At 47.2% G+C, this 17,865-nt stretch overlaps 2 protein-coding genes across 3 annotated transcripts; one reads left to right on the top strand and one right to left on the bottom strand.

The window, feature by feature from the left end:
- Window positions 1–1,374: 1,374 nt before the first annotated feature.
- OAZ3 (ornithine decarboxylase antizyme 3) lies at window positions 1,375–7,483 on the bottom strand. 2 transcript variants are annotated; one of them, NM_001290386.1, is given in 5 exon segments: window positions 1,375–1,629; window positions 2,351–2,436; window positions 2,946–3,121; window positions 4,297–4,430; window positions 7,290–7,483. In NM_001290386.1, coding segments are annotated over 5 exon segments (570 nt in total). In that variant the 5' UTR covers window positions 7,322–7,483; the 3' UTR covers window positions 1,375–1,486.
- Window positions 6,972–11,152, top strand: MRPL9 (mitochondrial ribosomal protein L9). Its single transcript, XM_012559465.2, has 7 exons — window positions 6,972–7,100; window positions 7,311–7,467; window positions 7,948–8,072; window positions 8,286–8,336; window positions 9,336–9,437; window positions 9,934–10,017; window positions 10,136–11,152. Exons 1-7 carry the CDS (start codon window positions 6,972–6,974, stop codon window positions 10,268–10,270), a joined length of 783 nt encoding a protein of 260 aa, XP_012414919.1. The 3' UTR covers window positions 10,271–11,152.
- Window positions 11,153–17,865: the final 6,713 nt, after the last annotated feature.

Raw genomic sequence — 17,865 nt, forward strand, 5'->3', positions numbered from 1 at the left:
TTTTCAATTACCTCATATGCATGTGAAAGCTGGACAATGAATAAGGAAGACTAAAGAAGAGTTGATGCCTGTGAATTATGGTGTTGGCGAAGAATGTGGAATATACCATGGACTGTCAGAAGAATGAACAAACTTGTCTTAGAAGAAGTACAGCCAGAACGCTCCTTAGCAATGAGGATGGCAAGACCTCATCTCACGTACTTTGGACATGTTATCAGGAAGGACCAGTCCCTGGAGAAGGACACCATGCTTGGTAAAGTAGAGGGAGTCAGCGAAAAAGAGGAGGATCCTCAATGAGGTGCATTGACAACAGTGGCTGCAACAGTGGGCTCAAAGGTAGCAAGTGTTGTGAGGATGGTGCAGGATGGGGCAGTGTTTTGTTCTGTCACACACTGGGTCACTATGAGTTGGAACCAACCGGATGGCACCTACCAACGACAACAACCACCTTTATACTGCATGGCAACGATATTTTCTCACAGCCACAGTGGGTTTTGTTTTCTCAGAAACCCTTAGTACCTAGTAACAAAGTCTGTAGTGCGGAAGTGGCTCTGCTGGGTAGTTCATGTAGTCTTGTGGGAATCCACGGGGGGCTTCCATTGACTTGACATTTCAGGCCTTGGCTGCCGGGAACTGAACTTACTGAAGCATGGTCTGCCCTGGGATTGGAGCTGCCCTACAACAGGGTTGGGAGGCCACTTAGTCCCCAGCCTCCTCCGTTTCTTGGGAAGCCTTTACTCTCAGAGATCCTCCTGATACAAATCATAGGACTTCTGCTTTGGAAACTGAGTAGTGTCTCATTCCTGGCTGCAGCTTGCTACCCTGCTGTGTATAAAAATCTATTCAGTGTGGTCCTTCAGTCTAGTCAGTCCACATCCCTTTCTGATGGATGGTTTGTCATTTTTCCACTACAGCCCTGTACTTCTCCTGCTTCTGGAGTACCCTCTTCTGTACTACCTCGTTCTTGTTTTCTGTTGAAATCCTGCATTGCGGCAAAGCCGAGAGAGAGATCCATGAAACCTTCCCTGGTTTCCTCCCCATCCAGAGAGAAGGAATTAGCACTTGTTTTTCAGTTTGAACTCTAGTGTATGGACGAAAACGTCCCAACAAGGCTGAAGCCTTTCTGAGTCCCTTAACACTTGGTCCTTGCCCTTGTTTGGCAGGTGCTCAGTAAGTGATTATTGAATAAAATAGGGAATGGCTTTGGGACAGAGGTGAAGGCAAAGGGAACCTAAAACCCTGGGATCCCTTCCCCGCTCTGGTTCAGGTGATCAGTCATTTAGTGCTTTTCCTACAGTTCAGCTCTGGAAGGCTTATGTTCCATTACAGCCAACCTCACTGCCCCCCCCCCCCAAGAATCCGTGAACACTGGAGGATTGCACTACCCTTTATTCCTAGGATGGAGGAAGGTGTCCTGAATCACATCCTGGGCTCCTGGTTCCCGTGTCAAGGCTCCCAGCCCCTCACAGAGTAGGAATAAGCATGTTCAGGGAGGCTCGCTGGCCAGGTGGCCAAGGTCCCTTTCAAGGGGGTACACCATAAAGATGACATTGTCCCAGGGAGGGAGGGCAGGGTGATCTGGTCTGACCACCTCAAAGCCCATGTAGCTGAAGGCCCGCAGTAGGGCACCTGTCAAAGAAGGAGAAAACCAATTACTGGAACACGCTTTGGAGCTCAGTATATCTATCCCACTAGAGATTGGTTTCTCTGACTAGGGAGCAGCTGTGGGGGAAGCTGTGCAGTGCCGGCATTTCGATGACATGCTCTTGAGTCAAACAGACCTAGACTCAGCCTGGCTTTGTAACATTCTACAAGTTAACCCTTCTGAACTTCAGTGTTCCCCTTTGTAAAACGGGGATCATAGACCCTCACAGAATTGAAGACTAAATAAGAGGCTTATGAAATGCTTAACACAATGATGGCATAGTAAGCTCTCAGACGCTACCTATTATTTACGAATGGTTGTTGACCATTTGTCTTATACCCAGAAATATAAACTCCTTAAGGGAAGAGGTTGTAGTCTCTACAATATATGCTTCAAGCATCTAGGTGAATATATTTCTATCTTCCTGACTTTGTGCTTGACAACATTGGAGAGCCTATCTACCCTACCAACCACACCTTGAATGGATTCTGCCATTTCACCGGTGCTCCTTCAGCCTGCTCGCAAACCACCTCTAGGGACCTCCTGATGGTCCAGCTGCAACTTGAATGAACACCACGCTAGATATCTTAATCCCTCAAACGCCCAATCTTTTTTAAAGAGAAGGGAGAAGAGGTTCTCCCACAAGGGAGAAGGAACCACCAACAGCCTCAACACGGCGGGCAAGGAAGGACAGTAGATCCCCACCTCTGTCATTGCGATCGCTTTGGAAGTTCACAAACACGAAGTCCACACTGGTCCTCTCCTCCACGTACTCCAGTGTCGCGGTCAAACTAGGGGCCCGGGAGAGAAATAACGGGTAATGGAATGTTCAGCCAACTCAGAATCCAGAAAAACACCTACTTAGGGCAGAAGAAAGCCTACTGGTCAATTTTTACTTTCCATCCAAGCAAGGAAATGGAAGTTGCCAAACTGGTTTTGGTGGATTTTCCTCTGAAGCCAAGGGATTGCATGTCGCTGGACTAACAGCCCAGCCATGAGAGGGGTGGGGTGGGGGGCTGCTCTATAAAGGCAAACCGCTGGAAGGCATTTCCTGTTTTCAACTCCCTGTGGATTCCCACTTCTGTGTTTGTGAATCTGAGTTCAGCAACCACCCATAGACCGTATCCCTTGAGCCCCAGCCCCCGGCTCAGTTCATAGGCTTGTGTGCATGCCAGTTGGTTTGCATGAATCCAGCTCTGAACCCCCCTCACTGGTCAGTATACCCACCACCTGATTGTGACATGATAGAAGGGTGAAATCCCCTCCCCCTTCTCTCCCACCCCCATCCAGGCTCAGTCACCTTTCCCGGTTGCCTTGATCCAGGGCCCGATACGGGATGTCCAGGAAGAGTCGATGGTCACAGAGGAGGCCGTGCCAGTGGGCAGAGGTCTGGGGGGTGAGGCGAAAGTGGAAGTCTATCTGCACGGGGTCCTGGGGGAGCAGGGGCTCAGGAGCTAGCACCGTCAGCTTCCCAGCCTGGAAGAGGTCAGGAGGAAAAATGAGAAGAAGGGCCTCCTCTGTTTGTGCTCATCTTGTCCTGGGAATCAGGTCTCAGCAGGTTTGTGTGTGTTTGTGATGGTGAGGAGGGTTTGATGGGGAGCCCGGGAGAGTCTTAGAGACTCAGTGATATCCCTTAGTCCTGGGACCTAGCAGCCATCCCTGTTATGGAGTTCTTGATATCCAGCTCAATCTGGAACTGAGCAGACGCAGTACTACTACTTGCTAACCCCGCCCCGGGGGTACGCTAAGGCCTCAGAAGCTTACAAGCATTGAAATCAGCAGTGTTTCCTGTTGTCAAACAGGGGCAACATCTATTCTCACTGATAATACTTGTCCGCTTTTTTTCATCACATGGGTTTTCTCTAAATTCTCCCTTTCTCTCATTTCAAATGTAGAGGTCATGACCAGGCATGTTATTGTAACAAAATACAAGGAGCTCTGGGTTCTAGTCCCAGCTTAGCACCTAAATAACTTTATATCCCGGAAGTCTTACTACCCTGCTCCACTTTGCCCCCACTTCCCCTCTTCCCGTCCTGCTATCTAGCTGTAGGGCCTTGGGAGTCCTGGGGGTGAAGTGGCTGAGCACTCGGCTGCTAACCAAAAGGTTGGCAGTTCAAACCCACCAGCTGCTCCATGGGAGAAAGATGTGGCAGTCTGCTTCCGTAAAGATACAGCCTTGGAAACCCTATGGGGAAGTTCTCTGTCCTGTAGGGTTGCTATGAGTCGGAATCCACTCAAAGGCAATAGGTTTGGTTTTTAGTTTGGTATGGCCTTGACTTAAGATCTCTGGACCAGAATTCTCATCTATAAAACAAGTAGCTTTTACACATGAGCGCCAAGTTCCCATCTAGCTCTTAGCTTTCTATGGTTCATTTTCCAACTAGCAAATATCCCTCCCTCCACAAGGTATCATCTTACAGTTAAACCTGCCCAAACTGGAACCTATGTAAGACAGAGACCTGTCAGAAAGGGAAAAGTCAACTATTTTTCACTAACAGCCTTAGAAAAATGGTAAAACTGCACCCTGTCAAAGGCGTAAAACTTGTGAGACCCGGAAATACAAGGCAGTCCCATGGAGTTCCGGCTGTCCCAGGTTTCACTGTAGCAGCAAGGAGCTGCCCTTGTCCAGCACCAGCCCACAGCCCACTTACCGAATACAATTCTTTAAGCTGGTTGCGGTCCCCCTGATCGGTTCTGCCCACCTGGAGGCCTACTGGAGACTCAGGAGCACTGAAGGCAGTAACGGGGCCGGAGCGTCAGGTCCTCCCGCTCCTTATAAGTGACGCTGGTTGGAAAAAAGAGGCCCAAGTTAGTCTATTTCAGGGTCTGGGATGGGGAAAGTTCATACTTCCACCAACCAAACTCTATGCCTTTGGTATCTTGAGTAGACCAGCCTGTTTCCATTGTCTCAGGCCAGACAGATGAAAAATTCTAAAGAAGGTCTATGCCAGTCTTCCACCCTATTTTGTTTATCTCTTGCCCCTTGAGGGGAAGCTCTTTCAAATTCTTTTATTTGTCCTTACAATTTCAACAACTACAAGTAGAGATGTGAACAAGTACCTTTTACAACAGCAAGGCAGCATCTTCTCCCGGCGGCTGACCCGGTATTTGTAACAGTAAAGGTAATAGGCGTATGGGGACCAGATCGGGTAGAGGTAGTTCCGTGTTTTTCCCTTCTTGATATAAGAAAGGGAATAAACAGGGGGGCGGGACCTGTTGCAAGGCAGTTTCTCAGTGCAGTGCCTCCCTGCGGCAAAGTGAGGTTCAGAGAGGAACGGCAGAGGTTCAGGCAACCTGGTGCCATTGTGACCTGGTGGGCACTGTGACATGGACAAGGGGTCAGCCCTTCACTCTGCCACTCCCTTCCCCACCCTACCCCCTCACCCACAGCCCATATGCAACTATACATGTACGTTACAGCAGCACCAATGGTGACAACATCTGCTGGCAGACAGCGCTGTCTGAGAATTGTGTCCACCGCACCCTGCTCTGGGAACCCCCCTCCAGTCCCACTTCCCCACCGTCTGTCAACTCAGGGGTTGGTGTCTGATGCTGCAGGGGGCTTCAAAGGCCCTGGTCCAGCATCTGACCTGACTACAGTTGTTAAATATTTGTATCATCATCCATACCCTTCCCAGCCCAGGGGTGTCACAGGTGGCTGAATTTCATCCATTGCCGCGTAGGGTAGGCATCGCAAAGGAAGTGCCTCCAGGGACCCAGGCAGCTCATGAAAATCAGTGCAGCTGCAGGGTGGGGTGTAACGTGGAAAGCCCATACCCTGTCTAAAAGCAGACATAGCTCAGCGCCATCCAGGTCTTGCCGTGGAGAAATGGTGGAGAAATGCAGAGTTGGTGGTACCAGATGGTGTGATGTTTCAACAGAAACTGGGAACACAGGTGTTCGTTTTTGGTTTTTTTTTTTTTTTGGTGGTAAATTTCTCCACTAATATATGTGTGTGTGTGTGTGTGTGCGCGCGCTACTAATTCAAAAAATAAAAGCTGTTGATTAAAAAAAAAAAAAATCAGCATTGTGAGAAATATTTGGTTCTGGGGCCCACCATTTGAGACCTCCATTCATTCATCCACTCAGCAACTATTTATATGAGCCCTGGCAGCACAGTGGTAAAGAGCTCCGCCGCTCATCAAAAGGTCAGCAGTTAGAATCCACCAGGCACTCCCTGGAAACCCTACAGGTAAGTTCTCCTCTGTCCTATGGGGTCGCTATGAGTCGGAATTGATGGCAAAGGGTGCTATGAGCCAAAGGTCCCTGGGTGGCACAAACGGTTTGCTCTCAGCTACTAGCTTAAAAGCTTAAAGGCTGGTGGTTCCAACCCATGCAGCTGTGTCATGAAAGAAAGGCCTGGCAATCTGCTTTTGTAAAGACTACAAAACCAAGTTCCCCACCTTGTGGAACTTCTAACAGTGGGAGAGCAAACCTAAACAATAAATTATTTAGTATGTTAGAAAATAACTGCTATGGGGAAAAAATGGAGCAGGATGAAAGAGGATCAGGAGCGTGAAGGGGTGGGGCAGGGCTGCAGAATAACAGGGTGATCTAAGTAGGCATCATGGAAAGGGCGACAAAGACCTGAAGGAGCAGACCTTCTGTTCATCCGTTCAGATATACTTCTCGTCAGTACTGAGCCCCTCCAGAGGGAATTATCTCGCTCCTACCATAGTTTCCCCTTCCTATGGCTTATCTCTCTTGCGATTTAGAACTCTTCTTTAAATATTAGCTTAAATACTGCAGTGCAATGACTCTTTCTCCTGGGATTGGCATAGTTTTCCAAGGGATCTCATCCTTCCACCACTTTTAGATAGATTTGAGGCTAAAAAAAAGGTGGGGGAGGGGGAAGCAGCATCTTTCCCGCAAGGTCCAGTTATTGTAGAATGTCAGAGTGGGAAGTGACTGGTTAAGACCTGGGCTGCCCAGCAAAAGGTCGGCAGTGCGAATCCACCAGCTGCTCCTTGGAAACTATGGGGCGGTTCTACTCTGTCCTATAGGGTCGTTATGAGTCAGAATCGACTCGACGGCAACGGGATGGGGTGTTTGGTTTTAGACAACTAGAACTAAGCCGAAGGCCCCGTTTTAAAGCGAAGCCAAAGGGGAGACAGTGTCTTTCCACGTGTCCGTCCACCGAACACCGTGGAGCAACTAGGGCACATCTCTGGGCGGCGACCGCGGTCGAGCTGGCGCCCACGCCCTCGCTCGCCCGGCCCGGAGGACGGCCAGGCCGGCTCAGGCGCGCCGCGGGCAGCCCCGGTGGGGCCTTTGCTGCCGCCGGGCGCCGGGGTCCTTCCTCAGCTCGCCCTGCGCGCCCGGGAACATGGCGGCCGCCGCGCTCGCGTCCCCGGGCCGGGCGCTGCTGCGAGGAGGAGTCTGGGCGCTGTTCCGGCTGCGACCTGGAGCAGGCACCCCGGTCCCGGAGCGCGACTTCAGCCTCTCGCACAGCCGGGTGAGGGCCAGGTCGGGGACGTAAGGGCTCCTGAGCCTGCCGGGGCCGTTTACCCCCGGGTGTTAATTCTGGGGGCGGGCTGAGGCCTGGCGGGGCCCCGCGAGTGGCGGGCTGCCCTCGAGGTCCGGCGGCCTGCCCTCGAGGTCCGGCGGCCTGCGGAGGGGGGCGCTGCCGTGGAGACTCGCTCACCCTCGCCTTCCCGGTCGCCAGGGCACCGTCATCGTGGAGCGCTGGTGGAAGGTGCCGCTGGCCGGGGAGGGCAGGAAGCCGCGTCTGCACCGGCGACACCGCGTCTACAAGCTGGTGGAGGACACGAAGCACCGGCCCAAAGACAGCCTGGAGCTCATCCTCACGCAGTCCGTGGAGGGTGAGGCCGCCGGCGCCTTCCCCTCTCAGGCTGTTAATGTTGGGCATCAGCTTTCCCCTACCCTTTCCCGCATCTGCCTTCTCCGCTTTCTGGGAATACCCGGCTCTGTATTTGAGAAAAGGAAACCGTAAAGAGTACAGTGATTGCGATTTTGGCCTTTTGCATGGAGAGTTGGAACGTGAATGCGGCGACAGCGTTAACGGTCTGTGGGGAGAGAGGCCTAGCGCTGTGTGCCACATTGAAAATCCTCTGATGGGACAGTGCCTCACTCTGTACAGGGAATACGAAATTTCTAAATCAGGCCCTAAGTAAACTAGTTGGAGGTCTCATAAATGTTGTTCCTAGTGACTATGAATTAACAGTTTCTCTAGGAAGATGAAGCACTGCGGAGAATGAAAATACTTTCTTTGATCATCCCCTTGTCTTTAGGAACTCCCAGGTAGTTCTCCTCACCCAGGGTCTCTCTTGTCTCATTGGCAGAACTTGGAGTCCGGGGCGACCTGGTCTCAGTAAAGAAATCCGTGGGCCGTAACCGACTCCTTCCTCAAGGACTGGCTGTGTATGCATCCCCTGAAAACAAGAAGCTGTTTGAAGAGGAGAAATTGGTATGCTCAAAGAAAGGGCAGAGGGACTTGGAAGAATAAAAAAAAAAATTGGTTGTTTAGTTCGGGGTTTGTATTTAATTTGAAAATGAAGTAGGGACTGGAAGTCCAGAATTCCAGGAGCCCAGCCAATGCGCAGTATAGTAAGAGTTTGCTATTATTTACCGTGGGCTTGTTTTTCTTTTACGTTTTTTCATCTTTACCTTTCTTTTCTAGCTGAGACAAGAAGGAAAACTAGAGAAGATTCAGACCAAGGCGGGTGAGGTGGTGAGTAGAAACACACACGCAAAGCCTTTATTTACCGGTTGCTTACAGTCGTTACCAAACCTCTTGCTGAGAGTCTCCCTGATTTCCCTGAAGTCTCCTGATTGTAGACGGAAGAGTCGGGGAGGGAGGAGGTGCTGTGGTTGCTGTAACTGGTACAGAGACTTTCTGGCAGATCCTGACCTGTCAGGTGACGCGCCCTAGCTACTGAGAAAGGCCCCATCCTGGGCACTGGGGAACCCATGAAAAAATGAGTGGAGGGCTCTGCCCTCAGAGATATTTACGTACAAGTTGGAGATAACAGATCCATAATAAAGTGATCAGTAAACTCAGGGTAGTAAATTACAAAAATGACGTGGAACGTAATGGGCTGGGGTGATTGGGATAGAATTAGGTCTTGGATCAGTAGACTTTGAATAGGCAAAGAGGATGGGAAAGATATTCTTAAGAAAGAAAAACTGTAAGTAGAAATTTAAGGCATATTTTAGCATAGAAAGTAGACCAGAATAGCTAACACAGAGGATTTACATGGTGTAATACTTGGAAACATGCTAGGGGCTGGGGCCAGATTTACAGAACATCTTAAATGCTTAGCTAATGTATTCATACGTTCTGTAAGCAAGGAGGAGTCACTAATAGGGTTGGGGTGGTGGTGGAGGGCCGGAAGTATTGGGTTAAAACATCTAAGTCATTCCATCCTGAGAGAAACCAGTGGCCCCCACTGATGAACCTCATTTTGACATGGCCTATTTCTCCTTGCTTAAGAGTAGCCAAGTCACAGGTGGTATCTCCCTATAAAATTTTGCTAAAACATTTTCCCCCGATACCAGCCTTGAGACGATAAGAATATTCCAGCCTTTGCAGTCATCTTCTTGCTTGTCTTGGCTATGAGGCAGAAACTGGTGTCCTTTCCCTGAACTGTCAGTCCTTGTGCCTCCTGCTAACATGTTTTCTCTCCTTTGATTCCACCTGTAACCCAACCCCATTTGTACTTTCTCCCAGACGGTGAAATTTCTGAGAAGCTGTCACCTGGAAGTGGGAATGAAGAACAACATCCAATGGGAGCTAAACCCTGAAATAGTTGCCCGCCACTTCTTCAAGAATGTGAGTGTCCCCCCAGACACCACTCTACTCCGGGGGGCTGTCTCAGATCCATTCCTGTGTTAGGAAAGGGCATGTCATCCAGCTGGAGTTTGAGAGAGTGAGCCCGGCTGCTTTGTAGTGATGTAGAGGGCAGTGGCAGAGGACTGTGAGTGGTCACGTGGAATTCGGAGACCGATAGGAGAGGATGGTCGTTTCCTCATTTCTTCTCTAGAGAAGAACGGGAAATGTGACTCATTGGAGAATTTTTACTTTTACACACAAAGTTATTTTGGTCTCAAATCCTGTTTCTCTTTGAGAATCTGCCTCTCCCTTGCCGAGAAATTAGGATTGAGTTTCTCTGCTACCATCTTTGAAGGTCTCTGTCAGCCGGTGGGGTCAGCCAGAGTAAACTTCTCAGTTTAATTTATCCTGTACAGAGAATTATAGACCCCACTGTATGAGGTTGCTTAGAGTGACAGCAACGAAAACAGTTCATTTCTGCCGCCATCTTTTGCAGCTTGGTGTTGTGGTCGCCCCCCACGCAGTAAAGTTACCGGAAGAGCCCATCACACGATGGGGCGAGTACTGGTGTGAGGTGACGGTGAGTGTTTAGGATTTTTCTGACTGGGTGAAAAACCAGGGTGGAAAGCTGGGATTGGATGGCATTACCTTTCACCTGCCCGCTTGGGGTCTGAGGATTCCTGTTCTTTCGTCTGCAGGTAAATGGGCTTGACACTGTGAGGGTGCCTATGTCTGTGGTAAACTTCGAAAAGCCCAAGACCAAAAGATACAAGTACTGGTTAGCCCAGCAGGCTGCCAAGGAAATGGCCTCCAGAAGCTCCCAGACGCTCTGACCTGCCCTCCCTGCACGGCAGCCAGGTGTCTTCAAGACCCTGATGTTCTGCAGCATAGACTCAGAGGAGCCGTGGGACAAAGATCGGCCAACACCTGCTCTCACGCCCAGCTCTGCCCAAATACGCAATTTTAGAGCACATATGGGGACGTCAGATAAACTGCACATACATGTTGAATTCTCCACATTTGCCATCCCCACCTTGGATTGTTTTCCCAGTCTCCTTTATTGGGACAGTCCTGCTCGAGAAGCACCAACCTGTAAGTTGGATAAGCCAGACATTAATGGACTGAAGCAGTCCAGATCGATCTGTCCAGCCCCTCCCTCCGGTGGAGCACGTGGGAACGAACAGAGCTAGCCACTGTCTCGAGTACTTGGCTCGTTCTTATCACCCAAACCAAACTTTTTTGTTTTCTGAACACAAATAAAGGGTTGTGTTTGTTCTTTATAGGTGTCAGTTACTGGACTTGAGTATGAGACTAGACTGGGGTTGGGACATCCACTGAGCTTTGCTGCCACAAAGGGAGGAGGAAGAGTGTACGTTAGCAGGCTCTGCCCCCCAGTAGCTAGGGGCTAATTACCCCTAACAAGCTGATACGGCTGTGGTCTTAGAATTGATTGTCGCTAGGTGTACTGATAAAGTTATAAGTAAACACAGTGACTGCTTCTCTAAGGAGATCTGAATGGAGCCTAAGGGTAAATGAAGCTGGGAGTGAAGCCTAAAAAGGGAATTTGTTTCTTTACCTAGCTCCTGAAATTCTGAAAAGAAGATACCTTGGTGGTTCCTAGACCAAGTTTAAGATATGAGGCTAGTCATTGGGTAAATCGGGACGAGGTGTCTTGGTGGGAGATGAAGAAAGATAATTCTGAATAAGTTCAGGTCCGTTAGTGAAAAAAAAAAAAACATCCATTGGCAGGTGGATTGTGCCCAGGTCACTCAGTGTGAGGTCACGCAATTTAGGGCGGGTTAAAGTGGGGCCATTTACTCCTCTGCTGTCCTTAGCAAAAGTTCAGAGAGATTGGTTTCTGTCACCTGTGTGACCTCATCTGCCCCTTGGAGCCATTTAAGCACTTTCACTTACATCCAGGTGAGGCCATCCCCACAGATCCGAGGTCTGTCCTTAGCAGTAGCTGCACTGATAACTACACCCAACTTAACACTTGCCAGAACTCCAGAACTCAAGTCTGGCACATGAAAGTTTCCACTGCAATGACCCCTGTCCCTGCTGTCATTGAAATAGCTGATTTAACGTGGCATGTCCCCACCGCATCACCACCACTGCCACCATCACCATCATGAAGCTCTCTGAAATTGTTTCATCAACAGGCACAACATTCCATCCCGTGAACCTCAGAAAGTATGTTAAGTACTTGTCACAGGTTGAGTTCCTGGTGAAACAGCCTCTGAAATGGAGATCGTGCCCAAGAAGTTAATTAGGGGGCGTCCTCAGGACCAACACCTGCGGGAGAGTGAAAGGAGCAGGACGGAAGAGGGAGAAGTTGAACTGATGGTCTCAACATGGCCTCTGCAGATCCCACAGAGCTCAAGCTGGCATGGCTCTACAGAGATGCTCCCTATTCGGGCAAGTGGTCAGACCTGTATCCCTCACGTTGACCAGGAAAGGGTGTGACCTTGGAGGAAGTGGCTGCCTTCAGCCGAAGGCAGTTCCCAGAGCAGATGAGAACTGTCCGCCACCAGCATAATAACTTGGGGAATGAGTGCTTCAGTATCTACTACAGTCCACCCCTTGCATTGTTGAGATCCATTTGCTTCATGAGTTCTGGGAGGGTTGCTCCAGGATTCTGATGGGCCTCTTTTCCTGGGAAGACGTAAGAGGAAGGTTCCATAACAGACCACAGTCCCTGTAAAGACTGCATCTGGTGCTCATCATCTCCCTCCTCCACTGCCCATTCTAGATTGCTCCATCCCTGACCTCGCACTTCTGCCAGAACAGGTGGCTTAGCTGGTGAAGTGACTCAGACCGTCATCCTGGAGAGGTCTGAGCCCCCTGGTCATCGTGCCCGTCTCGGGCCATGACTGCTGCACTTGTCCATTTACCATCAAAACTGGGCAAAGAGATACCAAGAGATACACAAGTGGTTAAGCTGGCCGCCAAGCACATTCTTCCCTGCCCCCGTTTTGTAACGGCAGCCTGCCCGCCTGATGATCAGGGTCAATTACTCCTGCCAGGATGGTGACTCTTCCCTGCCTCCTGGTCTCTTGGTATGAGAAGCCTGAAGTGACCTGGTGGCAGACAGAGCTTAAAGTTTAATGACGACCTTTGTCCATTGGTAGAAATATTTCCTCTCTGGGAACTAGAACTTCTAAACCCTCAGAGCCCGACTGGGTCACTGGTTGTGATGATGGGCGGTTGGGGGCAGTCCTACTCCCACCCATTGTTTCCCAGACCCGTGTATTTTCTTAGAGACACAGCACGACATGAGGCCATTGATATATAGGGTCACTGTGAGTTGGAATCGACAGCAACGAGTTCAGATTGCACACTGGAGGACAGTGCCTCATCTCATGCCTCAGCTGTACCTTCAATAGGCTGCTCCATTGCTCTATCAAGTGGGCAGCTTTTGGATAGTATGTGTATGATCAGACCAGTGGATCCAGTGATCATCTACCCACTGCCGCTCCTCCTTTGCTGTAAAGTTGGTCTCTTAGTCCAATGCAATATTATGAAAGATTCCATGCCAGTGATCACAGAGTCTAAGCCCTTGGATAGTGGTACTTACTGAGGCCCTGCAGGCAGGAAAGGCAAACCCCTAACCATAAGCTATGTCAATTGCAGTCAACATGAAACAATGCCCTTTCTAGGAAAGCAGGATCCAATGTAACACCAAGTGTCTGGATGGTTCCTTGGGGCATGGTGACATATCAGGGTTTTAGCATCGGTCTTTGTGGCTGGCAGTTGGGACATTCACAGCAGAAGCTAGATATGGGGCCATGCATAGCCTCCATTCCTGTTGCCCAGTCCTGCACCATTTTCATGGTGGTTGGTATGTGTGAGTTCATTATTGCAGCCATTGTGTCAATCCATCTCCCTGAGGGTTTCCCTCATTTTCATTGGCCCTCCACTGAGCATGATGTCCTTGTCTAGCAATTGGTCTTTCCTGATGATGTGTCCAAATTAAGCGAGTCAAAGTCTTGCCATCCTCGCTTCTAAGGAGCATTCTTAGTTGTATTTTTTCTAAGACCGAATTGTTCATTCTTCTGGCAATTCACAATGTATTCAGAACTCTTTGCCCACACCATAATTTGAACGTATCAATTCTTTAGTCTGCCTTTTTCACTATCCAACTTCTGCATGCATGTGAGGTGACTGAAAAGACCATGCCATGGCTTGGGTCAGACACACCTTAGTCATCAAAGTGACATCTTTGCCTTTTAGAACTTTAAAGAGGTCTTTTGCAGCAGATTTGCCCAATGCAGTATGTCATTTAATTTCTTGACTGCTGCTTCCATGGACGTTGATTGTTGATCCAAGTCGAATGAAATCATTGACAACTTCAGCTTCTCCATTTATCATGATGTTGTCATATGACCCAGCAATTCCACTCCGAGATATATACCTAAGAAAAATGAAAACATATATACATACAAAAACTTGTACATGAATGTTTATAGCAGCATGATTCATAATAGCCAAAAGGTGGAAACAACCCAAATGTGCATCAGCTGATAAATGGATTTTAAAATGTGGTATATCCATACAATGGAATATTATTGAGTCATAAAAGGAATGGAGTACTGGTACATACTACAACATGGATGAACCTTGAAAACGTTATGCTAAGTGAAAGAAGCCAATCCGAAAAGAATGCATACTATAGGATTCCATTAACATGAAAGGTACAGACTGGACAAACCTATAGAGATAGATTAGTGGTTGCTTAAGGATGGGGCGATGGGAGGGTGGAGGGAGAAGGGGATGATAGCTGAACGGTATGAGGTTTCTTTGAGGTGATGAAAATGTCCTCCAATTGACTGTCATGAAGGTTGCACATACCTGAGAATGTACTAAAAATGGAATTCTACACTTTAAATGGATGATTGTATGGTATGTGAATTATATTTCAATAAAAGTGTTAATGAAAAAAAATCAAGGTAAATCAACATACTAAACACTAAAAAGGAAAAATATGACCATATCAATAGATGGAGAAAAAGCTTTTGACAAAATGGAAGGCCCATTCATTAAAAATTCTCAGTAAACTAGGAATAAAAGAGAACTTCCTGAATCTAACAAGGGGCATCAATGAAAAACCTACAGCTAATATTCTACTTAATGATGAAAGAGTGAATATTATCCCTCCAAAGTCAAGAACAAAGCAAGGATGACCAAATCTATTCAGTATTTTACTGGAAATCCTAGCTAGCATAATAAGGCAAGAAAATAAAATGTAAACAGAAGTAAAATTGACTTGATTCACAGAAAATATGATCATGTATATGAACATCCTAAGGGATATACAAGAGAAAAAAAGTATAGAACTAATAGATGAGTTTAGCAACATCTCAGGATACAAGGACAATATACAAAAATCACTTATATTTCTACATACCACCAACAGACACTTGGCAATTGAAATTTAAAATTATCATTTACAAAAGCATCATAAATATTGAATACTTAGGGATAAATTTAACATAATGAGTGCAAGAACTGTTTACTAAAAATTACAAAACACCATTGATAGAAATGAAATAAGACCTAAAGGAATGGAGATATATATATACTATGTTTGTGGATCAGAAGAGCCATAAGATGGATTCGTAAGACTAAGATGTCACTTCTCCCCAAACTGATATATACATTCAATGTAATTCCAGCAGGCTTTTGTGTAGAAATTGACAGACTGACTCTAAAATTCATATGGGAGTGCAGAGAACCTAGAATAGCCAAAACAATTTTGAAGAGTAAAGTGGAAAAAGTATAGTGCCTGATTTCAAGATTTATTGTAAAGCTACAGTAGTAAAAACAGGGTGGTACTGGCGTAAGAGTAGGCTTATAAATCAATGAAACAAATAAATGGTCCAGATTTATACATACATGGTCAACTGATTTATTTTAATAATATTCTCTTGTGTCTTAGCTGAAAGTTTACACAGCAAATTAGGTTCCCATCTAATTTTTGGTCAGTTGATTTTTGACAAAGGTGTCAATGGTTTGGAAAGTAGTCTTTTCAACAAATGTTGCTGGAATAACTGGATGTGGAAAAAAATGAACCTCAACCCATATACAAAGCTAATTCAAAATCATAGACCTAAACGTAACAGTTATAACTATAAAATTTGTAAGAGAAAATATTTGTGACCTAGAGGGAGGCAAAGATTTCTAAGCTAGGACACCAAAAAGCACAAACTATGAATGAAAAAAATGATAAATTGGACTTTGTCAAAATAAAAAATGTTCACATTCTCATGGACTCCAGACTTTCTGGAGCCACGGAGGCTGGACGAATCCCTGAAACTATTGCCCTGAGATAATCTTTAAACCTTAAATCAAAAATAACCCTGAAGTCTTCTTAAAATCAAACAATAGGTTAGCTTAACTAGTAAAGAATGTCTGCCTTGAGCATTGTGCTCTTTGAAGATCTATGTATATGGGATCAAATAGACAACAGTAACTCGAAAGATCAGATAGGAAACTTAGGTAGCAGTGAGTTTATGTTACTAGGGGAAGAACAACTCAGAAAAGGAGGGTGAGAATGGTCGCACAAGTTTAAGAATGTAATCAGTGTCAATAAATTGTACTTGCAGAAACTGTTGAATGGGTGTATGTTTTGCTGTGTATATTCTCAACAACAACAAAAAAAATGAAATTTAAAAAAATATTTTCTTTCCAAAAGAAACTTTAAAAATGAAAAGGCAAGCCACAGACTTGGGGGAAATATTTGCAAAACATCTCGAATAAAGGACTTACGCTGAATGCATAAAGAACACTTATTATTCAGTATAAAAAAATGAACAACGAGCCATATCCCATGTCAGCCCTGGCCCTAACTAGTACGGCCGTCCCTGAGCTTCTCAGTGAAACTGGTGTCTTTCCTACCAGCACTTAACACTTTGATAAATGGTGTATCCTCTGCGCCTTCTGATGGGACATAATCATCTGGTGACATTTCTGGCTTTACACAGTGTATTCACTCCAGCATGCCCACTTCGCTGATCCGTTTGATACCTTCTGCCACCATATGCCGTAGCAGTGCTTGTATTTCTAGTTTATGGGGGCCATAGCTGTCCTCAAGCTTCCAGGGGCCATCCTGTCAGGAAGTGTGATGGTTAAGATTGTGTGTCAACTTGGCTGGGCCATGATTCTCAGTGTTTATGTGTGATCACTCCCATGATTGAATGTGCTGTGAGTAGCCAATCAGATGAAAGGGAGTTTCCTTGGGGGTGTGGCTTGCATCAATATAAGCAGACGTTCTGGATTTTTGCTCACTCTGCAGTCTTTCCCCTTTTCTATCGCTCATCTTAGTGGAAAATATTTGAGTTTTCCTTCTCTGATAGGTTTCAGCCTTATACAGCTTCCGGCTTTTGCAGGTTTTACTGTATACATCAGGTTGAGAAGTTATAAAGACAATGGAATTGGATGGCTGTCTGTCATCTCACTTCCAGTTCTTGGGACTTGAGCTGTCAGCTTATCTGCTGAACTTGGGATACGTCGATCTTCACGGCCTGTGAGCGGAGCCCTGCCCTCTGACCTGCTGATCTTGGGGTCACCAGCCCCTGCAGCTACGTGAATCAGGAGATACCTTGCAGTCTTGCCTTCCGATCTTGGAATTGGTCAACCTTCACAGCCTGTGAGCGGGAGCCCTGCTTTCCAACCTGCCGCTCTTGGGCTTGCCAGCTTCTGCAGCTGCGTGAATTGGGAGAGGCCTCCACCCTGATCCACGGACTTGGGACATTCTAGCCTCTACAGTCGCATGAGCTGTTTCCTTGATATACATCTCTCTGTATATTTATACGCTTTACTGGTTTTGTTTCTCTAGAGAACCCAGCCTAAGACGGGAGGTTACAATATCTCTTGGAGTCCTTGCCAGAGTATTACATCCTGTATCATGAAAGAACGCCCCCATGTCCATATGCTCTCCCTTATAGAAATTTATGTCCCACCCTCCTTGATCTAACACCCTCAGAATCCAGTCCCATATGTCTTCTTCCATCTCCAGCCAGTACATGTTACCTAGGACCTATACTTTCTCCAAGGAACTTCTCTCAGCAGGCTTAGAGAGCCTGGCTGTGTTCTGGTGGGACTTAATGCTAGTTATTAGACCAGAGGCCAGGAGAGAAGGTGAGGGTAGATCTTGAGGGGAGCATGTGTTGTCTTGCAAAGCAGAGGCCTCTGCATCATCTTTATACAAGGGAGGAGTGATAGCCTTTAACAGGAGGAAGCGGGCACTTTTGCAGGCCCAAAGAATCAGGAGAATCTGGGGATTCAAGAATCCTGTCCTTCCCAGTAGACCTGCTAGGGTTAAGTTCAACTTCTTCTGGAACTCTGCTACTCTTATAATTAAATCCTGGGCCTCATTTTCAGTTTTTCTGACCTCGATATGCAGGAGAAAGGAGCCCTGGTGGCACAGTGG

The sequence above is a fragment of the Trichechus manatus genome, unplaced genomic scaffold, assembly GCF_000243295.1.
Source record: "Trichechus manatus latirostris isolate Lorelei unplaced genomic scaffold, TriManLat1.0 scaffold00250, whole genome shotgun sequence".
NCBI classification, from domain to species: Eukaryota; Metazoa; Chordata; class Mammalia; order Sirenia; family Trichechidae; genus Trichechus; species Trichechus manatus.